The sequence below is a fragment of the Budorcas taxicolor genome, chromosome 13, assembly GCF_023091745.1.
Source record: "Budorcas taxicolor isolate Tak-1 chromosome 13, Takin1.1, whole genome shotgun sequence".
Taxonomy (NCBI): domain Eukaryota; kingdom Metazoa; phylum Chordata; class Mammalia; order Artiodactyla; family Bovidae; genus Budorcas; species Budorcas taxicolor.
In genome coordinates, this window is record NC_068922.1 from 67631710 (window position 1) to 67659286 (window position 27577).

General features: G+C 48.1%; 1 protein-coding gene across 1 annotated transcript; it reads left to right on the top strand.

The window, feature by feature from the left end:
* The first annotated feature begins 3302 nt into the window (after positions 1 to 3302).
* On the top strand, positions 3303 to 26312 carry FAM83D (family with sequence similarity 83 member D). The gene is made up of 4 exons (XM_052651174.1): positions 3303 to 3779; positions 17196 to 17363; positions 21646 to 21770; positions 25234 to 26312. Exons 1-4 carry the CDS (start codon positions 3303 to 3305, stop codon positions 26210 to 26212), a joined length of 1749 nt encoding a protein of 582 aa, XP_052507134.1. The 3' UTR covers positions 26213 to 26312.
* The last annotated feature ends 1265 nt before the right edge of the window (positions 26313 to 27577 follow it).

Here is a 27577-nt window from a genome sequence, read left to right on the forward strand (position 1 = left end):
CTAAGAGCCAAGGGTCATGTGGCCAGTGGGTGACTCTGCAGAAGTGACTGCCTTTGCTAGAGGCACTCCTCGACAAGAGTCTCTTGTTGGCCAGTTGGTCAGAGGGCCTGCTTCCCATGGGCACTGTGAGTGCCAAGGTGCGGGGCCTGGCTCTGCGCACCCAGGAAAAGTCTGCAGATCCCCAGCCCACCCCCGCAATAATTCACCAGACCAGAAGCCACTGATGTACAGAGAACACTTAAGAAAAATGTATTTTATGTGAAAAAAAAGTTAAATCTCTGTATACTGTATCAGCAGCTTTGTGTAAAAATGGCAATCAAGAGAGTCTAATATATTTAAAACCTTTTTTAAAAAAGAATCCTCGCAGATCTTTGATATTGTATTGAAGTAACTTCCAGGCAAGCTCCTTGCCACATGTGGCAGTGGTGGGCCATTCGAGACCCTGGCTCAACCGCATTGCAAAGGGGCGTGCCCCTGGAGTCGCTTCCAATTGCCAAGGCCTGTGACAGAATTCGCTGTTAAAGAGTTTTTAATTAAGATGAATTAAATGCCTTTTAATAACACCTGCTCGGTGTGACTGTGGTCATTGCTATGAACTTGCTTGACCTATAAGGATTTGAATTCACAAAGAGGTGATGCCTGGGATAGATGGCAGGGAAGGCTTCCCCGTCCCTGCCCCCACTACAGAGGCCTCTCCTGGTTGGCCCCTGAATCACAGGGAGGCCTGAGGGCTTAGCCATGGAGCAGGTATCTTTCTAGACTGCAAGAAGGTGAAACAGGATGAAATCAAGAAAATAAGAGTGGTTGAAAATGATCTTCAGGGACTTCCCTGGTGGTCCAGTGTTGAGAATCTGCTTCGCAATCCAGGGGGTGCGGGTTTGATCCCTGGCCAGGGAACTAAGATCCCACATGCCTCAGGGCAGCTAAGCCCATGCTGCGTGTGCAACAAGAGAAGCCCCTGCACCACAACTCGAGAAAGCCTGCGTGCCGCAACAAAGACCCAGCACAGCAAAAATAAGAAAGGACCTTCATCCTATCAAATGTTGCTTTTGAAATTAACATGGAGCCCTGTGATAGCTCCTATAACATTCTCTCCCCCCACACTTTGTCTGATAACATATATAACAAGGCTGCCCCCTCTTCTGTTCTCTTGACCTGTCCTCTTCTCCCCACTCCATCCCTGTCCTCCTCATATAGTTTACAGTGGGGAAGTCAAATACTGCTTCACATTTTTACAACAACTCAGCAGGTAAGACCGTGGTTATCCTCACTTCTGACCTCAGGCATTGGAGAGATTGATAAGCTCTAGGGTTACATGGCCCCAGACAGTGGTCCTTGCTTTCATCACATACAGAAATTTGTGGGTATCTTGGAAGAGGATGAAAAAGGGTGCTCTCTTGGACCCTTCTGGATGCTGGCTGCCAGGACAGGGACACAGAAGTTCCCACCACTTGGGCTTGAAAAACTTCACAAACAGGGCCTGTGAAGAGAGAGGATTTGGGTTTAGGGAGAGAGAGGATGAACAGAGATATCTGTGTAGCAGTGGACATACATTGATTTGAAAAGTATATTGTTTTTTAAATGCTAGTGGTAACCTCTCACATTTAGGAAGACTTTACAGTTGTACATATGTCTTCTCACACAAAGGGAATGAGGCATGAAAATGAGCTATTGGATTTAGCACTGTGGAGCTCATGATGATCTTCTAATTAATTAATTTGGCTGCATTGGGTCTTAGTTGTGTCTAGCAGGATCTTTCCTTAGTGGTACACAGATTCTCTAGTTGTAGCTGCATGTGGCAACTTAGTTCCCCAACCAGGGATTGAAGGTGGATTCATAACCACTGGACCACCAGGGAAGTCCCTCATGAAGAGCATGACAAGAGGTTTTGGTTGAGCAGAATGAGTCTGATTGGACAGGATTCAAGACAGAATGGGAGGAAGACTGGAGATGGCAAGTACAGACAACTCCTTTGAGGCTTTATGCTATAAAAGTGAGAGAGAGAGATGGGGAGGAAGCTCTAGAGGGATGTAGGGTCAAGAGAGGGTTGTTTGAAGGATGAAAAATATTTCATCATATTTGTATGCTAATAGGAATGAAACAGTAAAGCGGGGAGACTGATCATCCAGGATCGAGGAGAGAATTGCTAGAGACAAAAGCTTAGTAGTAGAGGGATTGGTGATTACTGCCCAAATGGAAGGTATCAGAGACAAGCTCAGGGGCAGTTCATCCATAGTAATACAAGGCCCAGTATGTGGGCAGAGATGCAGACAGGTAGGAAGATGTGGGGGGAGCATGTGGAACTATCTTCTCTGACTGCTACTATTTTCCTCAGTGAGATAGGAGGCAAACTCTTGAGTAAGAAAGGAAGAGGTAGAAGTAGGGAAATGTAGGCTAGCAGGCAACCTTAAGGGCCCACTTGAGACCATGAATTTCAGGCACAATTGGTAGACATCGTTGTGTTTTCTTTTCTCCAGAATTGTATGTCTGCCTGGGTGCAGGTGGAAAGTAGGTGGAGAGTGGGGTTTAGCCAGGGTTAGGGGTTCACCGGGCAGAAAACGGTGAGGTGAGAGAAGAGAAAGCTAGCTACCCTGAAGGGCAATCAGACGAGTAGCTATTATGATGGACCAGTAGTTTTGAACGAATGAACGATTTAAATGCTGGGGATAAAGGCAACATGGCTGAGCCTCACTCAAACTCTGTGAGCCCTGGGGAGGCGCAGTCATTGGCTCAGCGAGCCCCAGCAGGCTCCAGCCTCTCCTCTGTGTGCGCATTCCTGACTTCCTTGGGCCTTGCGAGGGCCGCGCCGTGGGGCGGGCGGCAGAGGGCGCGCGAGGCTGGCGCGGGGGCCGGGCTCTCGGGTTTTAATCCAGGCTCTCTGCCTGTCCCACCGCCCCGGGTACCACGGCCACTTAGGCCTGGCACCGGCTATCTTGATGAACTCAGCTCCCCCCAGGGCTAGAGCAGGAACGCCACCTCGGAGCAGGCACGTAGTAGCCGAGATTCAAATTCCACCAAGCAACTCTGGAGCGAGAACATGGTCTCAATCGCCTTCTAACGTTGGCCTGGGAGGGGCGGGGCTTCGGGGAGAGGCCGGGCCGCGGGGCACCAATAGCAAGTTAGGTGGTGGAGCCGTAGAGGCAAGCACTGCGTCCTGACGGTGCCGTTAGAAGAAGGCAGCCAATGGGAGAGCCCGGGCGGGGCGGGGCGGCCAATGGCGCGGGGTGGTTAGATTCAAAGGTGACTATAAAGTGTCCCGCACGCCTGTACTGGCCCGAGCAGGGTAGCGTCCGAGCGCCGCCATGGCCTTGAGATACGATGGCTTGGACGAACTGCCTGCCGCCTGCTTGTCGCCGTGTGGGCCGCCCAACCTGGCCGAACTGTACAGCGAGGAGCGGCGCTTGGCGCTCGAGGAGCTGCTGGCGGGCGGCCCAGACGCCTTCTCCGCGTTCCTGCGACGCGAACGCCTCGGCCGCTTCTTGAACCCAGACGAGGTGCGCGCCATTCTGCGCGCGGCCGAGCGGCCCGGCGAGGAGGGCGCTGCGGCGGCGGCCGAGGACTCCTTCGGCTCGTCGCACGACTGCTCGTCCGGCACCTACTTCCCCGAGCAGTCGGACCTGGAGCCGCCGCTGCTGGAGCTCGGCTGGCCCTCCTTCTATCAGGGCGCCTACCGCGGGGCCACGCGCGTTGAGGCGCACTTCCAGCCCCGCTGCGCGGGCGCCGGCGGCCCCTATGGCTGCAAGGACGCGCTGCGCCAGCAGCTCCGCTCGGCGCGAGAGGTGAGCGGCGCGGCCCGGCCCTTCGGGTCTCTTAGGTTCCCGGTCGCACGGGACACCGTCTTCAAAAAATGGGAAACTGAGGTCTGCTAGGAGCTCGAGCCGGTTGGTCGAGGGGTTCCCCAACTCTCCCCACTCTGTGTATCCCCTCGGATCCCCGATCCCCTCTCCGTACGCTCCTTGTGGCCTGGGAGAGTGGGAGGAGTCTCCATCCCCAAGAATGCGAATTGTGCTCAAGTTCAAACTCCTAACATTTACATTCCCTGGGAGGGTGACCGGAAATACTGTCCGTTCCAGCTTTCAGTTAAAAACCAGTTGTCAGATTGGCTGTCAGCCGACTCTAGATCCCACTTTCAGGAGTTCCTTAAGAGGTGTACGACCTAAGAAGCGCATAACCTAGGGGGAAATTCCTGAAAGATTGTCCCCAGAGACAGCTGCGGGGAGTTTCGAGTCTTTCATTGCTAGTTACCCCCCACGTGTCTTGTAGAAAGCAGATGCAAACCAGAGGGGCCAAGAGCCCTGGCCCTTTCCCCTCCTGCCAGCCTGGAGGGGAAGTTGCACCTTCAGTGAATGGGTGGGGCAGGGAGTTTGCATTTCCATAGGCTGGGAAAAAAAAAAAAAAAAAGGCAGAAAGCCATGCATTAAGTCTTCTCTCCACGGTGGGTTTTGGTGCCGTTGTCTGGCTCTTAAGTGTGGTAAGGTATTGGGGTGCGGTGGGAGATTTTGTCTCCCTACCAGCCTGGATGAGACTGCACCCAGGGTGCTGCGTACAGAGGGATCAGGGAGAAAGCATGCGGCACCCAAGGTGGCAGGGGCTGGTAGGGTGTAGCAGACACCTCCCTCCAGAGCCATGATCAACTGCCAACTTGCTTGCTGACTGGCAGTGCCCCAGCTTCCTGGCTGTTTGCCTGTGACAGAGAAAATGCAGTTAAAGCTCCAGGTCGTGGTAAGACTTGGTAGGGCTTATAGCTGAATGTGTCTGACTGTGGTTATGGTATCTGTACCTCCGATTGGTTGAAGTAGACAAGCTGGGGACAAGTCCTGACTTACCAGTGTTCCTGATGCCCAGTGCCCTTTGCCTGTTGGTGGGGTTGCAGTGGGTAGGGGATCCAGTAGGCTACTGCCTTGCCATTGTGGGAGGATATATGGGTGCCACCTAGGCTGTTATCAGCCCTGCGGTGCATTGAGTATGCTGAGGGTCGTTTTGATGCTACAGACATTTGTGAGTTCAGTGGGAAGACTGGAAAGATGGGAAAACGCACCTTTTTAGAATTGGTGTGCATTCCCACGGAGAAGGCAATGGCACCCCACTCCAGTACTCTTGCCTGGAAAATCCCATGGACGGAGGAGCCTGGTAGGCTGCAGTCCATGGGGTCGCTAAGAGTCGGACACGACTGAGCGACTTCACTTTCACTTTTCTCTTTCATGCATTGGAGAAGGAAATGGCAGCCCACTCCAGTGTTCTTGCCTGGAGAATCCCAGGGATGGGGGAGCCTGGTGGGCTGCCGTCTCTGGGGTCGCACAGAGTCGGACACGACTGAAGCGACTTAGCAGCAGTAGCAGCAGTGCATTCCCAATGATCACCTCTAGGGGGAGAACTTGGGCACTTGGAACTTGGGAAAAGTAATGAGTGGGTCTCTATGAGAGAGGAATTGCCCTAACCTCTTGCTTACATGGCACCCCACTCCAGTACTCTTGCCTGGAGAGTCTCATGGGCAGAGGAGCCTGGTGGGCTGCAGTCCATGGGGTCGCTGAGAGTCGGACACGACTGAGCGACTTCACTTTCACTTTTCACTTTCGTGCATTGGAGAAGGAATTGGCAACCCACTCCAGTGTTCTTGCCTGGAGAATCCCAGGGACAGAATCCCAGCAGCCTGGTGGGCTGCTGTCTATGGGGTCACACAGAGTCGGACACGACTGAAGTGACTTAGCAGCAGCAGCAGCTCGCTTACATTTGGGCTTCCTTGGTAGCTCAGATGGTGAGGCGTCTGCCTGCAATGCTGGAGACCTGGGTTCAGTCCCTGGGTTGGGAAGATCTCCTGGAGAAGGAAATGGCAACCCACTCCAGTACTCTTAACTGGAAAATCCCATGGATGGAAGAGCCTCGTAGGCTACAGTCCATGGGGTAACAAAGAGTTGGACGCGACTGAGCGGCTTCACTTTCACTTTTTTCACTTGCTTACATCCCGTTTTCAGTAGTACTGAAGGGGCGCTAGAGCTAAGACCAGTCCATCAACTCAGTGCTGGCCTTAGAAGGGGCTCGGGACTGATGCTCAGACTCCTTTGTCTTGTAGGCATTCTGTAATGCCTTCCTGGGTAGAACCTCCTGCCTTGTTCTCTGCCCTGTATCTTCAAGATTCTGTATTTGGAACGTGAACAGTTGTAAGTGAGAAAGTTGGTATGTACCTTTAAATCTGATAAGTGTTTTCCATGTCTTTTCCATATGCCAGATTACTTTCTTATTCAGTGCCTATTGTATATCAGACACTATGCCCCAGGGGCTGGGGCCACAGGTGAAGGACATAACCCTTGCCTGCAGTTGAGAGTTGATAGTCGGCTGGTAGGAAGCAGTGAGGAGGTTGCTACAGGCTGAGGAAAGAAAGCTTTAAGAGGGGTAGCGGCCTTGGAGCTGGGTCCAAGTGGAGTAGTGGGGCTTGTCAGAACAGAGCATAGGGACCGGCCCAGAATGGTGAAATCGCCTGGCATTTTTTTGAGGCTGCCACGTTCCTCATAGCTGGAGCACAGAGTATGTGTAGGTTAATGGTAGGAGAGAAGGCTAAATGGGGAGATGGGACCAGACTGTCGAGGGCTTTGCACACTACTGGAAGGACCAGTGGGAGCCATCGAAGGTTTAAAGGGAGGAGAGGGACATGATCAGATTGGTGTCTGTGAGATTCTGGTGGGAGCCTGCAGGAGGATGGGTTAGAGAGGGGTGAGACTGGTGTCAGATGGTTGTAAGGAGGGGTTGTAGAGATCTATATAAGAGGGTCTGTGCTAAGGCACTGCTGGGGGTTGGGCAGGGGAAGAGTTTCTGGTAGAACTGACAGGACTTGGTCATTTGATGGACCAGAAGAGTGGTGAGGGAGGAGGGCAAGAGAGGGGGCAAAGCCAAGGAGAAGGTATGGGAAGAGTTGAGATTTTTTTTAGCTTGGGTGGGCAGTGATGCTACCAAATTAGAATATGGAGGGGAATGAGGCTGAGGGTAGGGATGGGGAAATGAGTTGGATCTGAGACACCCTAAACTTGAGGTCTCAGAGACTATCTCTTTTGTTCAAAACAAAACAAAACAGAAAAGCATTGCTTTCTCCGCCAAGCACTGTTCAAGTAACTCCAAGGTAGGTGTGATTATGATTTGCATTTTGCAGGTGATGAAATTCAGGCATAGAGAAGTTCCCTTGCCCTGAGGTCATGTAGCCAGGGAATGACAGAGCCCAGGGCTCAAACCAAGGCGTAGCATCTCTTAAGCACCGTCAGCCACCATGCTCTGCCTTGTGCCATGTAGAGATACCATCACTGTTCCCAGGTGGAGAGACATCTGTGGAGGGATAAGGTGTTAGAGAGCTAATCCGGTGGCTGGTCTGTTGCTGCTGTTCCAGGTAGAAGTGTGTGTTATGTTCACAGGGGTGGCCGGGTCACTCTGGCCACATTCTTTGAAGTTCAGGATCTGTGATGGCGAGGACTGTGAAGATGCAGGTCTCAAGCTGTTTCTGGATAAGTTGAGAGGGCATTCCGCGTCTGTTCAGACGGTGAAAGCACTTGATGGTGTGATTGCATGCTTTGAGTGGGTCAGTGTCTGTGCTAAGCCCTTCCCCTGGATTCTCTCATTTAACCCTCCTCCCAGCTGTAGGAGGAGACCACAACTAAGACAAGACCAGGCACAGAGAGATGAAGCGGCTTGCCCTCTAAGTTCGTGTGTGACAGAGCTGAGTGTGAACCCAAGTCAGCCTGGCCCCCAAGCTTGGGCTCTTGACCACTCAGCACTGCCCAGGGCCCCCCTGCCACGAGGGAGCATTGGTTCTTTGGTAGCTTTCAACAGTCTGGGCGTTTTTAAGGGTTTCTCAAGATGTGGACTTTTAATTTCCACATTGCATATCAAAGCAACAGGAAAATGACCGCAACAGTTCTAGATCTGCCCTTAGCAGGAGGGAGACCAGAGTGGTCAGGGTACGGGCAGGAGAAGCCAGGCTCAGATGGTGAACAGCGGTGTCTGATCCTGGCTTTGCGGCCTCGCTGGATGGTTCTGGAATGGGTTTCATCCTCACCCAGGACTCAAGCTGCAGTTTGAGCTGTTTAGGCTTGCAGGATGTCTGGCACCGAATAGTGCACACCACATATTGCGGAGACTGCTCACCTGCAGCCTTGATCATTCAGCAGGTGAGTCTGCCTGCCTTTCCACTCAGCAAGGACTTGTCCCAGGGTAGCTGGGTCTGAGGCTGTGAGCCTGCCAGTCCCGCTCTTGGGAAAGGTTTCTGTGCACTTTTCAAAACGTGGGTCTGTTGTGTTGAGTGCAGTCCAGCATCTTATTATGTACAGCCTGGCTTCGGAGGACAGCTAGCTGACCTAGGGCTCAATTGTAGGAAATACTGTTTTGTACTTTTTTTCTTTTGCTTTGGACTGTTTGAGATCTGAGATGTTTGCTTTTAGAAGAATTCTGTACAGAATCTCCCCTGAAATACATACTCTAGAATTTATCCCTGTACTTCTATATTTGTTGATGAGTCATTCATTTCTTTGTCTCTGTTACCATGTGAATCAGGGTTGGCCTGGGCTCTGGGCCCCATGGATCGGGTGGGGGGCGTGGAGACTTTGCCTGGAGGTGCTGTGTGCCCTTACATGGCGGTGTGCTGTTGCCGTGGCTCTTGGAATATTCCTAGTGTCCGGATGGGAGCTCCCAGGCAAAGCTCACCCTTCTAGGTGGTCCTGCATTCCCCAGAGCCATCGTTCTTACCAGCCACCCATTCCCGATGTGCTTTTGTTCCAGAGGGACCTTTCTGCTATGACCTCACCCTTGGGCATCCTTTTGATAACCTGAGCATTAGAAGAAGCTGTCATCGTGTTGACACAGAGTCCCTCCTCCTATGAGGAGTAGCAGCTGAGGAATCTGTCGGAGGCCCCCCGTGTGCACGTGGCTGTATCTAAATTAGGGCCCTCCTGATCTTACACAACCCTCCTCAGAGTTGCAGTAGAACCCGTGCAGTGTAATCAGTTCCTGTGCGGATGCCCGTCTCAACCAGGGCAGGCTTTCTCAACCTCGCCACTATTGACGTTTTGGACAGGATAGGTCTTTGTCCTGAAGGATCGTCCTGTGCACTGTAGGGTGCTGAGTAGCATCCCTGGCCTCTACCCAGTGGATGCCAGAAGCACTGGCCCCCACCAAAAAGCAGTGCTCACATTCAGAAATGTTTCCCCCAGGGAGGGGGTCAGGGGAAGAATGAGTTGCTACTTTGATGGTTAGTTTCTGTAGGAGGTGATAAAAAGTTTTGTAAACAGACAGTAGTGATGGTTGACAATATTGTGAATGTAATTAAGGCCCCTGAAATATACATTTAGAAATTATTAAGATGGCAAATCTGTATGTTATATATTTTCCTACAGTTAAAAAAAATCTCCAGACATTGCCAGATGTCTTCTGGGGGGCAAAGTTGTCCCCGGTTGAGAACCACTGGCCTAGGAAGTGGTTTAAGACCTTACCCACCAGACTTAAGTGTGGCTACTTTTTATTCCTTCTTTTTGATTTTATGCTTTAGCCTAAGGATTTCAGAAATCTTTCACCATTTCATCTTTCATCTTTTTAAATTGTGGTGAAATATATGTAACAAAACTTACCGCTTTTTTAAAGTGTACTGATCAGCGGCATTACGGACATTCACTATCACCACTGTACCCATCACCACCATCCAGGTTCAGAACTTGTCTCCGCAACTGGAACCTCTGCTCCCATCGAGCAGCAGCTCCCCACTCCCTCTGCCTCCTAGCCCCTGGCCCCCACCATGCTGCTTTCTGTCTGCCGTCTCATTTCCTGGATCTTTTTACCTGGCATCTGTCAGGCAGTTGAGAGAAGCTGCAGAATTATTCTCTGGTTCCTTTATGCATAAAAAATAAGTTCTCTCAGGAAGAGAAGTATAGGTATATTGGCTTTTTAAAAGCCCTAATGCAAATGATAGAACCTCTGGAGGGGAATTTGGCAATATTCAGCAAAATTCCAGTTGTATTGACCTGTGGACCTAGCTCTTCTGTGTCTGTATATCTGTCCCAAAGACAGATCTGATACTTAAATTGCTAATTTTGTAATAACAGCCCGTGAAACTTAGAGAAAACAATAGATAGGCACAAATTCAGGTTTCCCTGTGAACACAACAATCTTTTTTTTGTCTTTCAAGTTGATATCAAGATTGTTATTTAAAGATACACTGGTGAAAAATACGAATAGGCCTGTGCAGTTAGCTGTTTGTTCCAGCACTGAGTATAACAGCAAAAGGCTGGAAGGGCTCAAACATCCTTCAGTGGTGGATTGGTGAGTAAACGAACCCTTCTGCACAGTGGAGTGCTTCCTGACCAATGCAGCAGCCTTTGGCCACCTGTGGCTATTTACATTTATATGACTTAAAAGGAAATACAATTTAAAAAACCCTCAGTTCCTCTATTATACTAATCATATTTCAAGTGTTTAATTGCCGTTGGTGGCCAGTGGCTCCCGTGTTGGACAGAGCAGATACAGAACATCTCCGTCATCTCAGAAGGTCCTGTTGTATGCAGTGGCCTAGAGCAGTGAGTATCACACGCTGCCTTTTATCTACAGGGGGTTAGAACATGTATATGTATACATATACACACATATGCATACTTCTTCAGTAATATAAGTGAGGATGTGTACACATATATGCTTATGTATTTTTTTTTTAATGGGAGAATAAATAAAAAACTAGTTGAAGTTATTATGTTAGTGGGGAGGGCAGAAAGGAAGGGACAAGAATGGAAGCCAGATGTCTCTGAATGTAGTGTGTTTTGTCAGTTGGACTTGGGAGCCAGGCAGATGTTCTGCATAATTAAAAAATAAAACTAACTCACAATGGTTAAGTCCCTGCTCCCACAAAACACCTCTTGATGCTTTCCCCTCCCTTTGAAAAAGCCCAGGGACTTCCCTCGTGGTCCAGTGGTTAAGACTCTGTGCTTCCAATGCAGGGAGCATGTGTTCCATCCCTGGTTGGGGAACTAAGATCCCACATATTGCACAGCATGGCCAAAAAATTTAAAATAATACTAAATTTAAAGAGAAAAAAGAAAAAGCCCAGTCCACCTGTGTACTTCATGCTGGAACAGTGCAGAGGAAATGCCACCACATGTGCCTGGCCCTCACTCCTGGGGCCAGTGAAAAACTGGTTCTGCCACCCCAGCCTTCCCAGAGAGGCCCCAGGCCACTCTCTGCAGACAGAGGCTCCACTAGTACTTTAATCTGGTACTTATATTGCTAATTTTATAATAACAGCCCATGAAACTTAGAGAAAACAACAGGCACAAACAAATTTAGGTTTTGCTGTGAACATTGACATTTTTTTTGGTCTTCAAACTCTGAAGTTGATATCAAGATTGTAAAAGAAATCTCCAGGAGGTCATTTCTGTTCTATTAAAATCTGTAATACTTGGGGAGAAAATACAGGTCTTTTGCTTTTTTTTTTAATTTTATCAAGAAGCTCTCCAGAAGAGACAAGAGCCCTGGGAACTTGAAGGAAGTTGACTTGGGTGTTGTGTGCTCAGCGTGAGGAATTCAGCAGACAGGCTCTTGGAGACCATCAGACAGGCTGATGCTTCTTTGCACATGTGCAGACCTCTGGTAGAATTCTAAGCATCTCCAACACGTGTCTTTGCTTTATGATCATGGGTGGGAAGGGAAAGAAACTGAGATGCAGTGAGAAGTGGTGAGTGACATGGACCTCTTGCTCCAGGCAGAGGAAGAGCAGAATGAGAACAGGAATGACCCACCCTGTGTGGCCCCATGAAGCTCTCAGAGCCCCACCCTGCCCATGGTGGGTGCATGAATCAGACAGCTCAGAGCGGCTATGTCTGAGGATGCTGAGCTCAGGTAGAATGACTTACCCAGGAAAGGTGGCAAAATGAGAACTAAGACTGTGCTAGCTGCCATGTGAAGGCTTTCTGCGTCCCAGGAACTGTCAGGTGACCAAACCCACTGCAGACAATGCAGGTGGGTAGCGTTATTTGCATGTGATAGAAGGCAGCACAGTGGAAGTAACTTGCCAGAGGGTACATGGTGCTTAGAAGTGGGGGAGCCTGCATCTGTGTCCAGGTCTAACCCTGCAGCCTCATCAGATGTGCCTCGCAAGGTTTCCTGATTTAGTTCATTCAGAGTTAGCAAACCCGCCTGCAGAAAGAAGTGTCTGCTGCTGTCCTAGGGCATTCCAAGTGTTGTGTCCTTGGTGATCATCCTCCCTGGTGAACTTAATCTTATACTTTCTGGAATGCTCTACTTGATCCTTTCAGGATCTATTCTAAGCTCTCAATCATCTGAAGACTGAAATTAGATTTGCTTGGGATAATGTTTAACACCTTTTAACAGGTAGCTCTGGAGGCGCCCAGACAGGGCTGAAATTCCAGCTCCTGCATTTGACTAAGTGTGCCACCTTGAACAAGACACAGAACCTCTGTGTGATTTATTTTTCTTTTCAGTAAATTGGAGATAACGATTAATGGGGTTTTCAGATCTCAAGATACTTCTTTAGAGCTTTTGGCAAACAGAAAAGATTCCAGTTGTACGTGGAAAGTAACATAAATGAGGGGGTCTGTGCAGGATACTCCAGGGGCTGCTGCCTGTAACCATGTGGATCACCAGGCCCCATGGTATAAGTCACTGGGGGATAGCTGGAGTGACTGAAGGAGGTAACTTGAGGTTGTGTCATCTATGATGATGACGTGGGACTTGGCAGGAGTGGCTGCTCTAGATGTGGCTGCAGAAAAGCAGGAACAGCATGAGGGCCGGCAGCGGACCAGCTGTCCAGGCTCCGACAATTGGGTGTTTCTTCTTTAGGTGTCATGTTAGGACCGACAGGCACAGATGGGCTTTGACCCGGAAAGACATTCTCGAACCACTACTTGCAGAGCTTTCCAGCCCTAAGAGAAGAGACAGACTCTGCAGCATGAGCTGTTACAGGGCAATGCCCACCTGCCCATGGGTCTCTCCCTGTCCACCCCGTGGTATGACTCAGGAAGTGGGAGTGATGACCACTTTCAAGTTCAAGTGTATCTTCTAGGGCATAAACACCAACGCCTCTGAGATGTGGCCAGCCCTGGAGAGCAGGTACTCAGCTGGCTAGTGGATGAGCCCAGGTCATAGCTCAGTTCAGTGAAGAGGCTGTCCTTTTGAGGAGCCCCAGGTCTAGTTCAACTATGCAGGGCTTGGTTGCATGGGGGTGGGGTAGGGGGGCAGGGTGGGGGTCTGTCTTGAAGGAAGGCAGGCCTTACTGAGATTGCTTCCAGAAGTCTTTTAAGGGCCCTGCTCTAGAAAGAGAAGGGGATGTTGGCTACTGGGGGAATCAAAAGGAGAAACACCTCCATCCACCCTCTAACTACTCTGTGGGTGTGAGAGGCCAGTTCTAATCCAGTTATTTTCAATACACAGGAAAGGTTGAGGCCTCAAAACCAAACAATGAAACTAATATCAAATTAGATACTTACTCACTACATAACAATGGTGGTGTTTGTGCAGTTGTTTTGTAGGGTGATGAATCAAAATTCAGTTTGGCAGGCACCTTATATACTATGGGCCCCACTTCTGGGGCCCTGCCCAGCAACCCTCCAACCCTCTCTAGCCTGGCCAGCTGGGATGGCCTCCTTGGCTCTGTCCCGGTGGTGCCAGGGTGTACATCCAGCGATTCCATCACACTGGGATGCCCCGCCTCATCTCCTGTCTCTCTTGAGGATGGGGACTGACCCTGGATTTGTTTTTCTCTCACTTCTTATGAGCTCGACTCTCTTCTCACATGTGTGCATTCAGAACCCCTTTATGAGATTTTATGCCACCTCACAATCAGTCTTGAAACCTCCCTCTCGGGATTGTTTCTTTTTCTGTTTTCTGTTGTGTGGACCTGAGTTTACATCTGACTCCTCTCTGACCCTCATGGTTTCCCACCTGGCCCCCCATTGCAACCTCTGTTGCTGATTTTTGTTCTTTTAGTCTTTTTTTTTTTTTCGGCTGTGCTGTGCTACCCACTCCAGTATTCTGGCTGGGGAATTCCATGGTCTACATAGTCCATGGGGTTGTGAAGAGTTGGATACGACTGAGTGACTTTCACATGCAGGATGCAGGATCTTAGTTCCCCAACCAGGGATCGAACTTCGTGGAGCACGGAGTCTTAACCACTGGGCCTCCGGGGAAGTCCCTCTTTCAGTCTTTGTGTGCTGTGCGCGCTCAGTCACTCAGTTGTGTCCGACTGTTTGTGGCCGCATGGACTGTAGCCCGCCAGGCTCCTCTGTCCCTGGGATTTCCCAGGCAAGAATACTGGAGTGAGTTGCCATTTCCTTCTCCAGGGGATCTTCCTGACCCAGGGATTGAACCCATGTCTCCTGCATTAGGGGGTGGATTCTTTACTACTGAACCACCTGGGAAGCCCATTTTGGTCTTTAGTCTTCCTAAACATTTGTTGAACCTAGAAAGCTTAGTAGGCGCTTAGGTACATGGCCTTGAGTTGGAGGAGGGGGCCGCATCTTCAACCTACGCCGCCATCAGTATCTTCTGTCCTGTTGGCTCCACCACTGCCCTTGTCACTCTTTAAACCTCCTCCTGTCCGTGACCTGTATGATCCTGATGCCTTGCTTGGCGTCCGAGACCTTCCGTGCTCCTGCACACTCTCCTGTCTCTTAGTCACGTGCTGTCGCTCCCTCTCCTGCATAATCTGCATTCCAGCCAGACTGGGGCAATCCCCTGTCATTTCCTGCCTCTTCCTCTGTCATCACGTGGCTTCCTGCTGGATGCCTCCCCGCCCCCTACCCCTTCACTTCTCTCCTGGCTAAATTGTCCTTATCTGTGGTTCAGCTCAAATGCCGTCTCCTCCAGGAATCCTTGGCTCTCCTCTGGGGGCCTGTGTTGGGTCTGCTGCTCCAAGGGAGCTGCTTTACTGTCTCCCATTCCCCGTGAAGTGTTCCCCTGATTTCATTGCCTCTTACCATGTATGTACCACTTGCCTGCATCCCAGGTCCTCGCTTTGTGGGTAAGTCAGGTGTGTGTCAAATTCTTTATAACCATTTTCCTACCTAGCATAGGCTTCAGCTCACAGTAGACCCTGAAAGAAGTGCTGGCTGCATAATCAAACACTGATTTCATGCTGAGCTAAGCCCTTTCTAGGCTTTGTCTCCTTTAATCCTTGCAACAGCCCTTTGACGTAGATACCAGATGCTGTTATCCATATCTGCTGGAGGAGGAGACTGACTGAGGCTCAGAGAGATTAAGCAATTTGCCCTGGGTCACACAGCTGGTAAATCACAGAGCTGGGGTCTGCTCCTAGGCCTTTCTGCCTTTCAGCCGCTGAATTACATGGGATAGATACATCTCCAAATAGGATGTATAAAAACACATTTGAGAATATAAGCTTCTGGAGATGCCACCAGTTTAGAAAGAATGCTTGTTTTCTAAGTCACTGTCTTCAGTGGGTTTTATAGCTCACACCTGGAATTTTGGCAACATTGGAGAAAGAGAGCCGGAGAGAGAAATACTCCTTCCCAAATTCACTCACAGCAGTGACTTCCCGGGAGTGGCGTTTCAAGGTCCCTCCTCCTGGTAGATAAGACTGTGCAATGTTAGAGAAAGATGGCGAAATCATCCCTTTGTCTCTGCGTTTCTTTGACATTCAGATATTGAGTTGGCCAAAAAGTTCATTCGAGCTCCCCGTAAGGTGTCATTGGATAATGACCCTTGAGTATTGTCCTGAGCTCTCTGGGACCAGAGGGATGAATCAGTCTTGTTCAAGGGCCTCTGCCCCCACAGAAGAGATGAGACCTGTAAGTAAATCAGGAGTTAATGTGATGGGAAGAGTCCTGAGTTTTTACTGGTGAGATTTTCCAGCCCACAAAAGAGCTCCGAACGTTGGGCTTCGGGAGTGGTTTCTTAAGCTGACAGCCCCTCCCCACGCTGGCTCCCACCCTGACTCTGACCCAAAGCAGGGGCTTGAATGAGACCTGCATGTTTTGATGTCCCCAAGGCCTTGCCAGTAGTTAGCTGACAACCACGCTTTCAACCTGCAGAGGATGTGATGAGAGGCTTTGCCACTGGAGCGGCCTCTGTTGAGCGGGAAAGCTGGGAGCTGGTAGATATTTCTCTGCCCTGAACTGTCTGGACAGCTCAGAATCAGGACTGGTCACGTAAATCAGTGAGCAGATACCAGAGGGATCTCTTTTTACAGAGCACTCCATGTAATGTAGTCATTTAATGCTCACTAGGAACTGATTTTGCAGCTAAGGAGTAAGATTTTTCGAAGAGGCCACACGGCAGCACCTAACTAGTCTGTGCTGAGTGACATTGATCAGCACAAAAGGAAATTGATCAGGAGGCAAAATGGAGCCCAGTTCTTGGGAAGAGGGAAAGGACTGGTCCAAGCTCCAGGGAAGTGTCTTTAGGACATATTTCCATGTTCTTGTTGTGGGCTTGCGCTGTGGACAGATATAAGAGAACTGCAGAGACCACCTTTTACAAAGGAGAGTCTAGCGCTCTGGGAGCCATTTGGTTAGATCCTGACTGGTGGAGGGAATAGACGTCATGAAGATGTGATGGGCCGAGGCAGAAGGTGGGAGGATCAGCCTGCCTGGTTTGATCAGTTTCAAGCCTTGAGTCAGTGGTAGATGGGGTGGTCCTTTCTAGATTATAATATAAAATCATATTATGATCCAAAATCAGACAATAAAGTCAGGCTTGGAGACTGGTACACCCAGAAGGGGGCCTCTGAGAGACTCTTAAGGTTTTATATACATGTGTTACAGACATAGACAAAAAGCCATATGTCTAAGATAACAATGTATTAGCTGCAGAACCTGGATGACTTGCTGGTCTGAGCTATAAGACAAGGGTTTTAGAAAAGGAAGAGAATTGAATGGAACAGGTTCATAGGACGTCAAGGTAATGGTTGAATTTACAGTTTTGAGAAATTTGTGGTGTGGAGGAGAGGGGCTGGGAGGCAGTTGGGAGGATTAGCTGGGTCAGGTCCAGATTTGTAGGCTACAGTAGCCTGAGCATCTTTGAAAATGGAGAAGAGTCCATGGTGAGGGGAAAACTGATACTGCATAAGGAGAAGGAAGAAGGGATAGGGAGGGTGGGATCCTTTGGCAGCTCCGAGAGGGCGTCCAGAGTCCTGACAGCCGGCTGTAAGGTGGTGTCCTTGTGGGTTGACCGCTGGCTTTTCTCCCTTCCCCACACCCTAGGTGATTGCAGTGGTGATGGATGTTTTCACGGACATCGACATCTTCCGAGACCTGCAGGAAATCTCTCGGAAACAGGGAGTTGCTGTGTATATCCTACTGGACCAGGCTCTGCTCTCTCAGTTTGTGGATATGTGCATGGATCTGAAAGTTCATCCCGAAGAAGAAAAGGTTTGTGTTACAATGTCTCTAGTTTCACCACAGTCAGCAAGTAATGACGGTCAGTGAGCTACAGGGTAGTTGGTGGTGGTCTCCCCACTGGAAGCGGGGAGGGACTGGAGGTGTGAGCAAAGTCTTCTGCCTGAAGTCTCATTGGAAAGAATGGACAGAGTCAGGTTCAGACCTTGGCCTCTCCTGGCAAAAGGCTGCCTTGGAAGCTGCTGCCTTTTTTGTGTGTGTGTGTGTAAAAATGTATTATACGATGATCTTGGAGAATGTTTTTTAATCTATAGAGAAAAAATGGCTAGTATTTTCAAAGGAAAACCCCAAAAGTAATATCCTTATTTTCCAAAATAAGGATGTTCCCAGAAACATAAAATGAGATGGAAATCCTGGAAAGAGCTAGACTGGTTTCTTACACACAAAGTGCTATTCTGTCCATCACAGTAAATAGCATTTCTCTAATGGGGAGGAAGGAGAAGCTGCTGCTTTTGGCCCCAGCACTGGTAGGCTCCGATTTTAATCGTGATGATCACCGTTTATGGAGTCCTGCTCTCTCCTTGGCGCTGTTCTAGGCTGTTGACAGTGTTATGCCACTCACATCTCACAGCAGCCCCATCAGGTGAGTGGTATAATACCTATTTTCAGATTGGGAAGTGGTGACACCAAGAGCCCAGGGTCTACAGCTAAAAAGTAGTGGGATGGAGTTTCTCCATCTGTCTGCTTGCCTCCAGCCCTGGTGTTCTTTTTTTTTTTTTAATTTTTGACGGCAGTGGGTCTTTGTTTTTGTGTGTGGGCTTTCTCTAGTTGCACTTACACAAGCTCAGTCATTCTGTCATGCAGGCTGAGCTGCCCTGCAGCATGTGGGATCTTCTTGGACCAAGGATCGAACTTGTGTCCCCTGGATTGGCAGGCAGATTCCTAACCACTGGACCACCAAGGAAGTGTCAGCCCCAGTGTTCTTAATCCCTTTCATTTCTTGTTATTTTGAAAGTAGACTTTTTATATCATTTGCACTGAGCATGAAAGAATTTGAGCCAAGTATTTAAGTGTAAGCTTATATGACTTCACTAGCTTGTTTTCGACAGTCAGTTTAAAAATGCGTCTGGTGAACCCAAGGGACGTGCACGTCAGGCCTGGAAAGCACATCATGATCTAACCAGACGTTCAGTCTGCTCTGCCATAGAGCCTGGCGAAGAAATTGAAGGTGTCGATGTTTAATTTCAAAGTGCTGTTGCTGTAATTGAGGCTGTGTGTGAGCAGCAGGCAGATCACAGAATAGCCTGGCCATGACTTTGAGTGATTGGCTCTGATTCATCCACTCAGCAGAAGTCTAGGTGTATTTGCCAACTCAGTTGCCTGCTATTGGTTGCTGCCTTTGGTGGGGGGGGGGGGGGGGTCTGCATCCTCTAGGAAGGGTCATAAGGAGGCCTGTCCCTTTGGCCTCACCTGTGTTCATGTTCATGTCCTAACTTATTCCTTAGGATGCACCACCTTGCCCCGGTGCCTTCACTCACCAGGGCCTGCCTGTGCTGGTGAGTCTGCCCCTCACCTCTTGGGGGTGGCTTCTTCTGCCCGGTCTGCAGAACTCGGTCATACCTTAATGTGCAGGCACTCAAGGGTGCTTTGATTGTAAAGCAACTACACTCCAGTATAAAATAAAAAGTCTTTTAAAGTAAAAATTAAAAGTGCTTTGGGCTTCCCTGGTGGTCCAGTGGTTAAGAGTCTGCCTGCCATTGCAGGAGACACTGGTCTGGGAAGATTCCACATGCCTTGGGGCAGCTAAGCCTGTGCACCACAACTACTGAGTCTGACTCTCAACCCCACGCTCTGCAACAAGAGAAGCCCCTGCAATGAGAACCCCACGCACTGCAAGTAAAGGGTAGCCCCCACTCACTGCAACTAGAGGAAGCCTCACAGCATCAAAGACCCAGCACAGCCATAAATAACTAATTTTTTTTAAAAAGTGTTTTGACCACTATCACGGAGGCCTATATATTCAGATAAATGCCAAAGGGAAAGTTGCACAGAATCACACTGAAATCTGCCCACAGTGATGTTCTTCGTGTTTGTGTTATATGCAGATCCTCTGAAGCTCTGCTCAGGAATATTATCCAGGAACCCCTCCCCCGCCAGGGCCATGTGCACCTCTATGGAAGTTTCTAGTTTTTTTGTTTTTTTTTTTTTAAATTTTTATTTTGAAATAATTTGATTTACAGAGGTTAGAAAAACAATATAAGGCATTGCTGAATACTCTGTGCCCAGATTCTCTAAATGTTAACATCTTGACAAACCTCAGAACAAATTTCAAAATCATGAAATAAACTTGATATAGTCCTATTAACCTATTTTACAGACATCGTGAATTTCACGAATCATTCCATGAATGCCTGTTTTCTTACCTAGGATACAATCTGGGACCATATCTGGCATTTAGTTGCCATTTCTCCTAGCTTCCTCTCATCTGCAACTGTTTGTGTTAGAGTCTTAACGCTTAATGGAATTTGTCTGATGTTTCTTCATGGTTAAATTCATATTACGCATTTTGGTAAGAATAGCACAGAAACAGTGTTGTGCTATGCCGTAGTTTGTTTTGTCTTTTGTCTTCATTATGAAATAATGACGGAAGTTGTGAAGAGAGGAAGATAGTATGAGCACATACAGGTTTCTATGTATCCTTCACAGTTTTCCCCAACAGTTGTAGCTTATATAACTTACAACACAACACCAGAACCTGGAAATGGACATGGGTACCAGGTGGGCCTGTTGTTCTGTGCCATTTTATCCCATGTGCACATCTGTGTGACCACCGCTATCAGAATACAGAGCTGTTCAATCACCACGAAGATCTCCCTCACGCAGCGTCTTTATGGTACATTCACTCCCCTCGGGCTCCCTCCCCTGGGTGTTTCATCCCTGGCAACCACTAATTTGTCCCCCATCTCTGTGATTTTGTCATTTAGAGAACATTTAGAGAACGGTATGTAGATGAATTCCACAGTGTGTGACCTTTATAAAAAATATGTATTTTTTTTAATTGGAGAGTAATTGCTTTACAGTGTCGTGCTAATTTCTGCCATGCATCAACATGAATCAGCCTTAGGTATATGTGTCCTCTCCTTCCTGTGTGTGACCTTTTGAGACTGGATTTTTTCATGCCCTTGAGATATGTCCAAATTGTTCTGTGTATCAACAGTTTCTTGCTTTTATTGCTGAACAGTATCATAGAGTATGGTTAAACCACAGTTTGTTTAACTATTGACTCACTGGTGGATATTAGGGTAGTTTCCAGTTTTTTACAATTATGAATAAAGTTGCTATGAATATTTGTGTACAGGTTTTTGTGGAGATGTAGGTTTTCACTTATTTGGATGGTGTTATGTCTTGCTATATTAACTTAATCATTAATTTTCTGTCTCCTGGTCCTTGAAGGTAAGGAGCACGCCTTGTATCTATTGTCGCAAGACTTGGTACATAGTAGGAGCTTTTGTTGTTTGTGGAATGAATGAGAGAATCAAACAAAAATCTTAGACATTTGCTTTTAGTGTATAAGATTTCTAAAGATACAGAGCCACTGTTCTGCTCCAAAGAATTCAGATTGGCTTAGTATTTTGCATTCCATTATATATACATTTATGTGTGTCATTCTGCAAGGATAATTATACAATATATGGCCCCAGTGCATCACCAGAGCACCTTTTTGGTAAATGCGTACTTGTGGGAGAAGTAACATTGCTGATTAAGCCACATAATATGAGTGTTTCCACCTCAGAAACCCTGTGTTTAGAGAAGGCTTGTCCTCTTCCTGTTCTCCATACCCATTATGGGGTGGGGATAAGTGTGGATGGACTGTTATTTATTAGCAGTGCTATTATACAAGAGGAGAATTGTCAGCTTAGCTTCTTTGAGTCTTTGTTAAAATGTTATTTATTACTAGCATGTTTTCTTTGATGATCTTGTCCCCCACATTTTGTTTCAAAGTCATTGTTTGAATTCTGTTGTTCAGTGTCTCCAAAAAGTGAATCTTCTTTTAGAGCACACGTCCACATGAACTGAAGGTCTCAAAAATAAATAATGCATGCATAAAAAAGCATGCAAGAAGATGAACTTACGTGAAGTAGCATTACCTAAGTCCTGAGACTCACCTGGCTTCTGTACTGTGGGCGTTGTTACCCAGCAGTGTAACCTCTCATCTGCCAGTACGTTTATCTGTTCAGAATCGTAAACTAAGGCTTCTTCTATCATGTGCTCACTGGATCATTCATTTCTTTTTCTCCCACTCCCCTACCAACAGCTGATGACTGTCCGGACGATTACAGGAAATATTTACTATGCCAGGTCAGGAACTAAAATTGTTGGGAAGGTTCATGAAAAGTTCACACTGATTGATGGCATTCGTGTGGCTACAGGCTCCTACAGGTGAGTTTCTGACCCATCCATGGTTATTAATCTAAACTTTTAAGAGGAAGTGCACTCTATGAAGGTGAAAGCCGCTTTTGCCTCTCAATGTGAGCCTTTATGGGCAAGTATACCTCTGTGTGTGCATCTGTGGGTGTGAATAGATGTGAATAGGTTAGTCAGAGCCTCTTCTTCTTGGAGTGGGTCGGGCCAGGGTCCCCTCCGTTGCTTTGTGGTTCACAAACCTAAAGAGCAGAGGTTGAAGCTTATCTGGAGACCTGACAGTGACGGAGTCCTTGATTCAAGGCTTAGCCAGGCTTGCAGTGGATGAATTAGGGATTAACAGTGACTGGAATAGGGGGGCTTCCCTGGTGGTTCAGCATGAAGTATCTGCAGATACTCCTGCAGTGCAGGAGATGTGGGTTCCATCCCTGGGTTGGGAAGACCCATCCTCTTGGAGAAGGAAATGGCAACCCACTCCAGTATTCTTGCCTGGGAAATCCCACGGAGAGAGGAGCCTGGTGTGCTACAGTCCAAGGAGTCGCGAAGAGTCAGACACGACTAAGTGACTAAACAACAGCAGTGACTGCATCAGTCTCAAATCCTGTCTCTCCAGGCTTTCTACCCACCTTGTCCCTGCCCACTTGAATTAAGGGTGGTTGTAGGCATTGGGCTCAGGATGGAGGGCACAGCTGAAGCTGCCTGCTTTAATCCTTCACCTTGATTCAAGCCTTATGATTTGGTGCTTTAGTCTAGAAAGCAGATCCGTGCTTTTGGCTCCACCTTTGAGGTCTCCTGTTGGCGTGGCATCTTAGGGTAGAGAGCAGGGAATTTGAATGGAGGGTGAAGATAAGGAGTGGTAAATGATAATCTTCAGAGGTTAAGATATACCATTTTTATGGATGTGGCTCTGATGGTGGTGTGTTTTGCCATCTCTGTGTTAGACTGTCTGATGGTATATGTGAGCTAAGGTGTGTCTCTGCAGTTTAAAGAAGAAAAACTATATTTGAAGAAGCAGGCAGCCCTGAGTGATAACTGAGTGTCAGCCCTGGGTAAAGGTGGGTGTGTAGAGGCTTGTGTGAGAGGAGGCAGGCAGATGAAGAAACTCTTGGTGTCTTTCTTTTCAAACAGTACCATTATTTCTCAGAACAATTCAAACTCCTCCTCAAGACTTCCTTTTATAAGAAGTTTGGCAATAATAGGAGGAAACTAAGATTTTTACCCACAGTAGGATTAATCTATATTAACCAAACTTTCCAATTGATTTTTGACTGTTCTGAATCTGAACTATAAAAACTGTTGCTGAAACTCAGCCTCTGTTCACCAGTGCCAAATAGAAACACAAAGACAGAGTTTTAGGTGAAGTAGAAAAGAGTAGCTTTCATTGCTTTGCCGAGCAGAGAGGGCTCTTGATCTCAAAACTCTGTGACCCACCCTGGAGGGGCTGGTGAGAAGTTTTATTGTGTTCAAGGAGCAGGGTGTAATCAGCTTGTGGACAGTTTTCAGATTGGTTGGCATCAAGGTGAAGTTTCAAGCTTCATCAGCCTTCTGGTTTCAACCAGTCTGGGATCTATGTTCTTGCAGTCAGCAATTTTCATATGGAGGGTTTCTGCTTCCTGTAGAAACAATTTGGGATGTGCGTCAGGCGTTTATCTCTATCTTTCAGGGAACTAGGAGTTCCGTGATTCTGCTCTGTGGCAGATTTACAGTCTATAAATTGTTACCAGTTCCCCAGCCCAACAGTTCTTTGTTTCTACATCTTCACATTTCCCAACCATTAACTCTTGAGTTGGCATTTTACTTCAAAAGACAAGGACACAGTGGCTCCAACAACTACCTCCTAAAAATGAAATATGCTTCCATTGAGAATGAGAATAAGGATAGGTTTCATTTGCTGAGGACTTTTTTAATCCTGGTGCTGGATAAGGGTCTTGTTTACATGATCTTACTGATGGTTTTCAAAAGGATCTTTCTTCTCCAGCTCTGAAGGCAGTTGTCACATGGTGAATTTGCTTTAGCCTGGGTTCTTGGTTACAAGAGACAGAGTTGCTACTATGTTTTATGATTTCTTCTGTAAACACCCTACTCCTGATACAAATTTTTCTGAGTCAGTGGGGTGATTGCATTGGTACAGAAAGCTGGCTCAAACTACTTTATGCAAAATGGAATTTACTGTCTCACCTAACTTGAAAAAGGTACCGTTGGTTTTCAGTTCATCTTGACCTAGGGGCCATGCATTTATCAGAGCACCATGTCCTATTTCTGCTTTTTTCTAGTTGATTTTTTTTTTTTTCCGACTGTGCTGGGACTTCATTGCCACACATGGGGTTTCCCTAGTTGCGGTGAGTAGGGGCAACTCTTCATTGCAGTGTGTGGGCTTCTCACTGTGGTGGCTTCTCTTGTTGGAGAGAAGGGATTCACCTGCTCCATGGCACAGGGGATCTTCCCGGACCAGGGATTGAACCCATGTCCCCTGCACTGGCAGGCAGATTCTTAAATCACTGGACTACCAGGGAAGTCCTCTCATGGATCTTTATTTAGTCAGGTTTTCTACTTGCAGACAGAGGTCCAGGCTCCCTTCATGTGAACTTCAGTAGCTATTTATAAAAGTGAGAGACTTCCTCTCTCTCTCTCTCTCTCTGATGGTATCATGCCTTGCAAAATTCCTTGGCTCTCACTGGCTTACCACCCACCCTGTGTAGATCCCCTCATCTAAGGGGTGGGATACTCTGGCCAGCCTGGGTCACCTGCCCAGCCCTGCTGTACCTGGAGAGGGTGCCTCCAGGCAGCTGGCTGGGCTGGCGTGAGTGGGGCCCTGCCACCATAGGAAGGAGGTGGCACACTGAACCGCCAGGGGTGCGCGGCCTCTAATCAGCTCTGCACGTGTGTTGAGCAACAGTGTCATCATTCGAATGACAGGCCTGTCTCCTCTGTGGAAACAGCAGCGTGGGCGAGGTAGTGAGGAGCACTGCCCCTGTGGTTCTCAAGGCCTGGGGCCCAGTCTAGGCTCTACCACGAGCTTCCCCTGGGACATCGCTAGGCACGTACCTCACTCCTCAAAGGAGAGCGCTGCCCTCAGCATCTTAGGAGCCCTTCTAGTTTTTAGCAACTCTGAGGCCGAGGATCATACATTTTAGCCTGTTGGTTGAATACTGGTCTTTTTATTTTTTAATCTTTTGGCTGAGCCCTCTAGCACGTGGGATCTCAGTTCTCTGACCAAGAATCCAACACGTGCCCCCTGCAATGGGAGGTTGAGTTTCAACCACTGGACCGCCAGGGAAGTCCCTTTTTGACTTCAATGTTAACATATTCCTAGGTTATATCCTGTGTTAAGGCTAGCTGGAATTCACACTGCATGGTAGGGTGCTGTCACCTGAATTGTGACTCTTATGTCACAGGATGTTTGGGCTTTATAATGAGGTTGACGGTAAGTAAATGAAGATCAATCATCCTTATCAGCTTCTGTTTGTTTCTAATCCTGCAGTTTTACATGGACAGATGGCAAACTAAACAGCAGCAACTTAGTGATTCTGTCTGGCCAAGTGGTTGAACACTTTGATCTGGAGTTCCGAATCCTCTACGCACAGTCAAAGCCCATCAGCTCCAAGCTCCTGTCCAGCTTCCGGATCAGCGGCAGGTTTGACCATCTTGTCGACCAGAAACCGCTGTCCAAGGAGCTCACACTGGGCAACCTGCTGCGGCTGCGGCTGGCCAGGCTCTCGAGCACTCCCCGGAAGGCCGAGCTGGGTGGCGAGGAGGGCCGGGCAGAGGCTGGGTGCGGGGCCTCCAAGGCCTCCACCATCAGCGAGGAGGACTACTTCAGCAGCCGCAGGGACAGGCTGGAGGGCAGGAGGGCGACTGATGCCGCTACTCAGACAGAGCCCGGAGAGGAGACGCCCGCTTTGAGCACAAGTGACGTGGGGACACAAGCCAGCGTGGCCGCGGCATGCGCCGGGACCCAGACCACAGTGGCCACCAGGGTGGTGAGCTCCCAAACCGTGGTCCCCACCACATCAGCCACCACCCAGACTGACGTGGACGAGGGTGTTCTCGCCTCTCCCGGAAGCCAGTCTAAGGAAGGGTCACCAGTATCAAAGATGTCTGTGTCGCGCTCCTCCAGTTTGAGGTCCTCCTCCTCTCTGTCCTCCCAAGGCTCTGTGGCCAGTTCCATCGGCTCCCAGACTTCCTTCAGATCCACTGACTTTGCCACGCCTGGACACCCCAAGTACTGGAGCACCCCCCACTTTGATCTGTGCTTCAGAGACTCATTCCGAAACTTGAATAAAGAGAGACAGTTTCACTTTGCTGGGATCAGGTCCCGGCTCAACCACATGCTGGCCATGCTTTCAAGAAAAACATTCCTTACCGAAAACTACCTCGGTTTTAATTCCGGAAGTTTTGCCAGATCATCTGCTAACTTGCTGGCGGTTAGAGAAATCACACTTCATCCATCCTATCAGTGACGGCTCTACGCATTCAGAGCTCCTGGCCTCAAACAGGCTTGCAGTAGATGTCACTGGAGCATCCTGCTTTTCGGAATGTCTCCTGTCCTCATTGCCTTTCCTTCACTCTGATTTTCTTTGAATTCGATGAACTGCATAGTATTTTATGTGCTTTATCATGTATAAACCCAGTCTTGGTTTTATGGTTTAAACACTATGGGTACAGCTTCTTTGCACAGTTCTAATATGGATAGCTCTTCAAGAGAATGTTTCAGGGTTCTCAGGTAATTCAGGTGAGAGGTTAAATATGTGTTACATTTTTAGACTTATGTGCTGTATTGTTTTAGAGGTTTGAATTGCTAGTTTTCATGATCAAAATCCTGTTCAGGAAAAAACCTCAAAACTCTGTTTCTTAGGTGTGTCCCTTTTTGAGGATATCTGTGTTCTTAGCATTAAATAGATGTAAACAAATCTTGTTTGGTGGTTGCTCGTGTCTTCTTTTTTTCCTTCTTCTCTGGCATTTTTCTGTTTAACTCTAGGAATGTGTTACAAGTAAATGCACCTCATAGCTATTTATGCATTTGTTTTTTTTTCAATAGTCTTGGGTGGAAAAGTAGATGACCGAAATTATAAAAGAAAATAATTAAGTTAGATGACATCAAAAAAGTGTCAGGGTCACACCTTCTCTAGAGATATAAATATCTATGTCACTAGCTCTACAGTTTGAATGAGAAAACTTGCCAGCAATCTCAGGTCTCTTCATGTGCTCTGTGTTGTCTTTTCAGAGAAAAAGCTGTTTAGACAAGGACTTTAGTTCTGTGCTTCTCTGCCAGAGAAGGCCTCCGTGTGCATCCTGGATTCACCCTGATATTAACTGTAGTGGCCTCATGGGCCTAATTTCATCAGATGGGTGTATTGGCAATGATTTAGCAATCGGGTATCCTGCAGTAGGGGCGAAAGAGGGCAGTGACAATTATCCCAGATTCCTAGTCCAGTGACAGGCAATGCGACTAGTTTCTACACCCTGCTCGTCAGCGCTGGCATGCCAGTGGAATCCTGTTTTCATCTAGTCTCTTTTGTGCATGGGCAAAAGAAAGAGTTAGTTGATGGCTTCCTCCTTCTGATTTGATTGGAGCAAAAGAGATCTGTAGTAGTGGAGGGTGTTGTCTGCCACTAAGCCACAGGCCGATGCACCTGGATCTGAGCAGGCCTGCGGGCTTTCACGTGTGCACTAGGACTCCTTACTGGTCAGCAGGTTATTTGCTGGGTTAGTGCCATAATCTGAGCTGGAAAGCAGACCAGACAACTAGTTCCTGTCTGTTTGTAAACAACTCTGGCCCAAACCTCAGATAAACATATTGTTATTCGAAATTATTTCCAGACTTA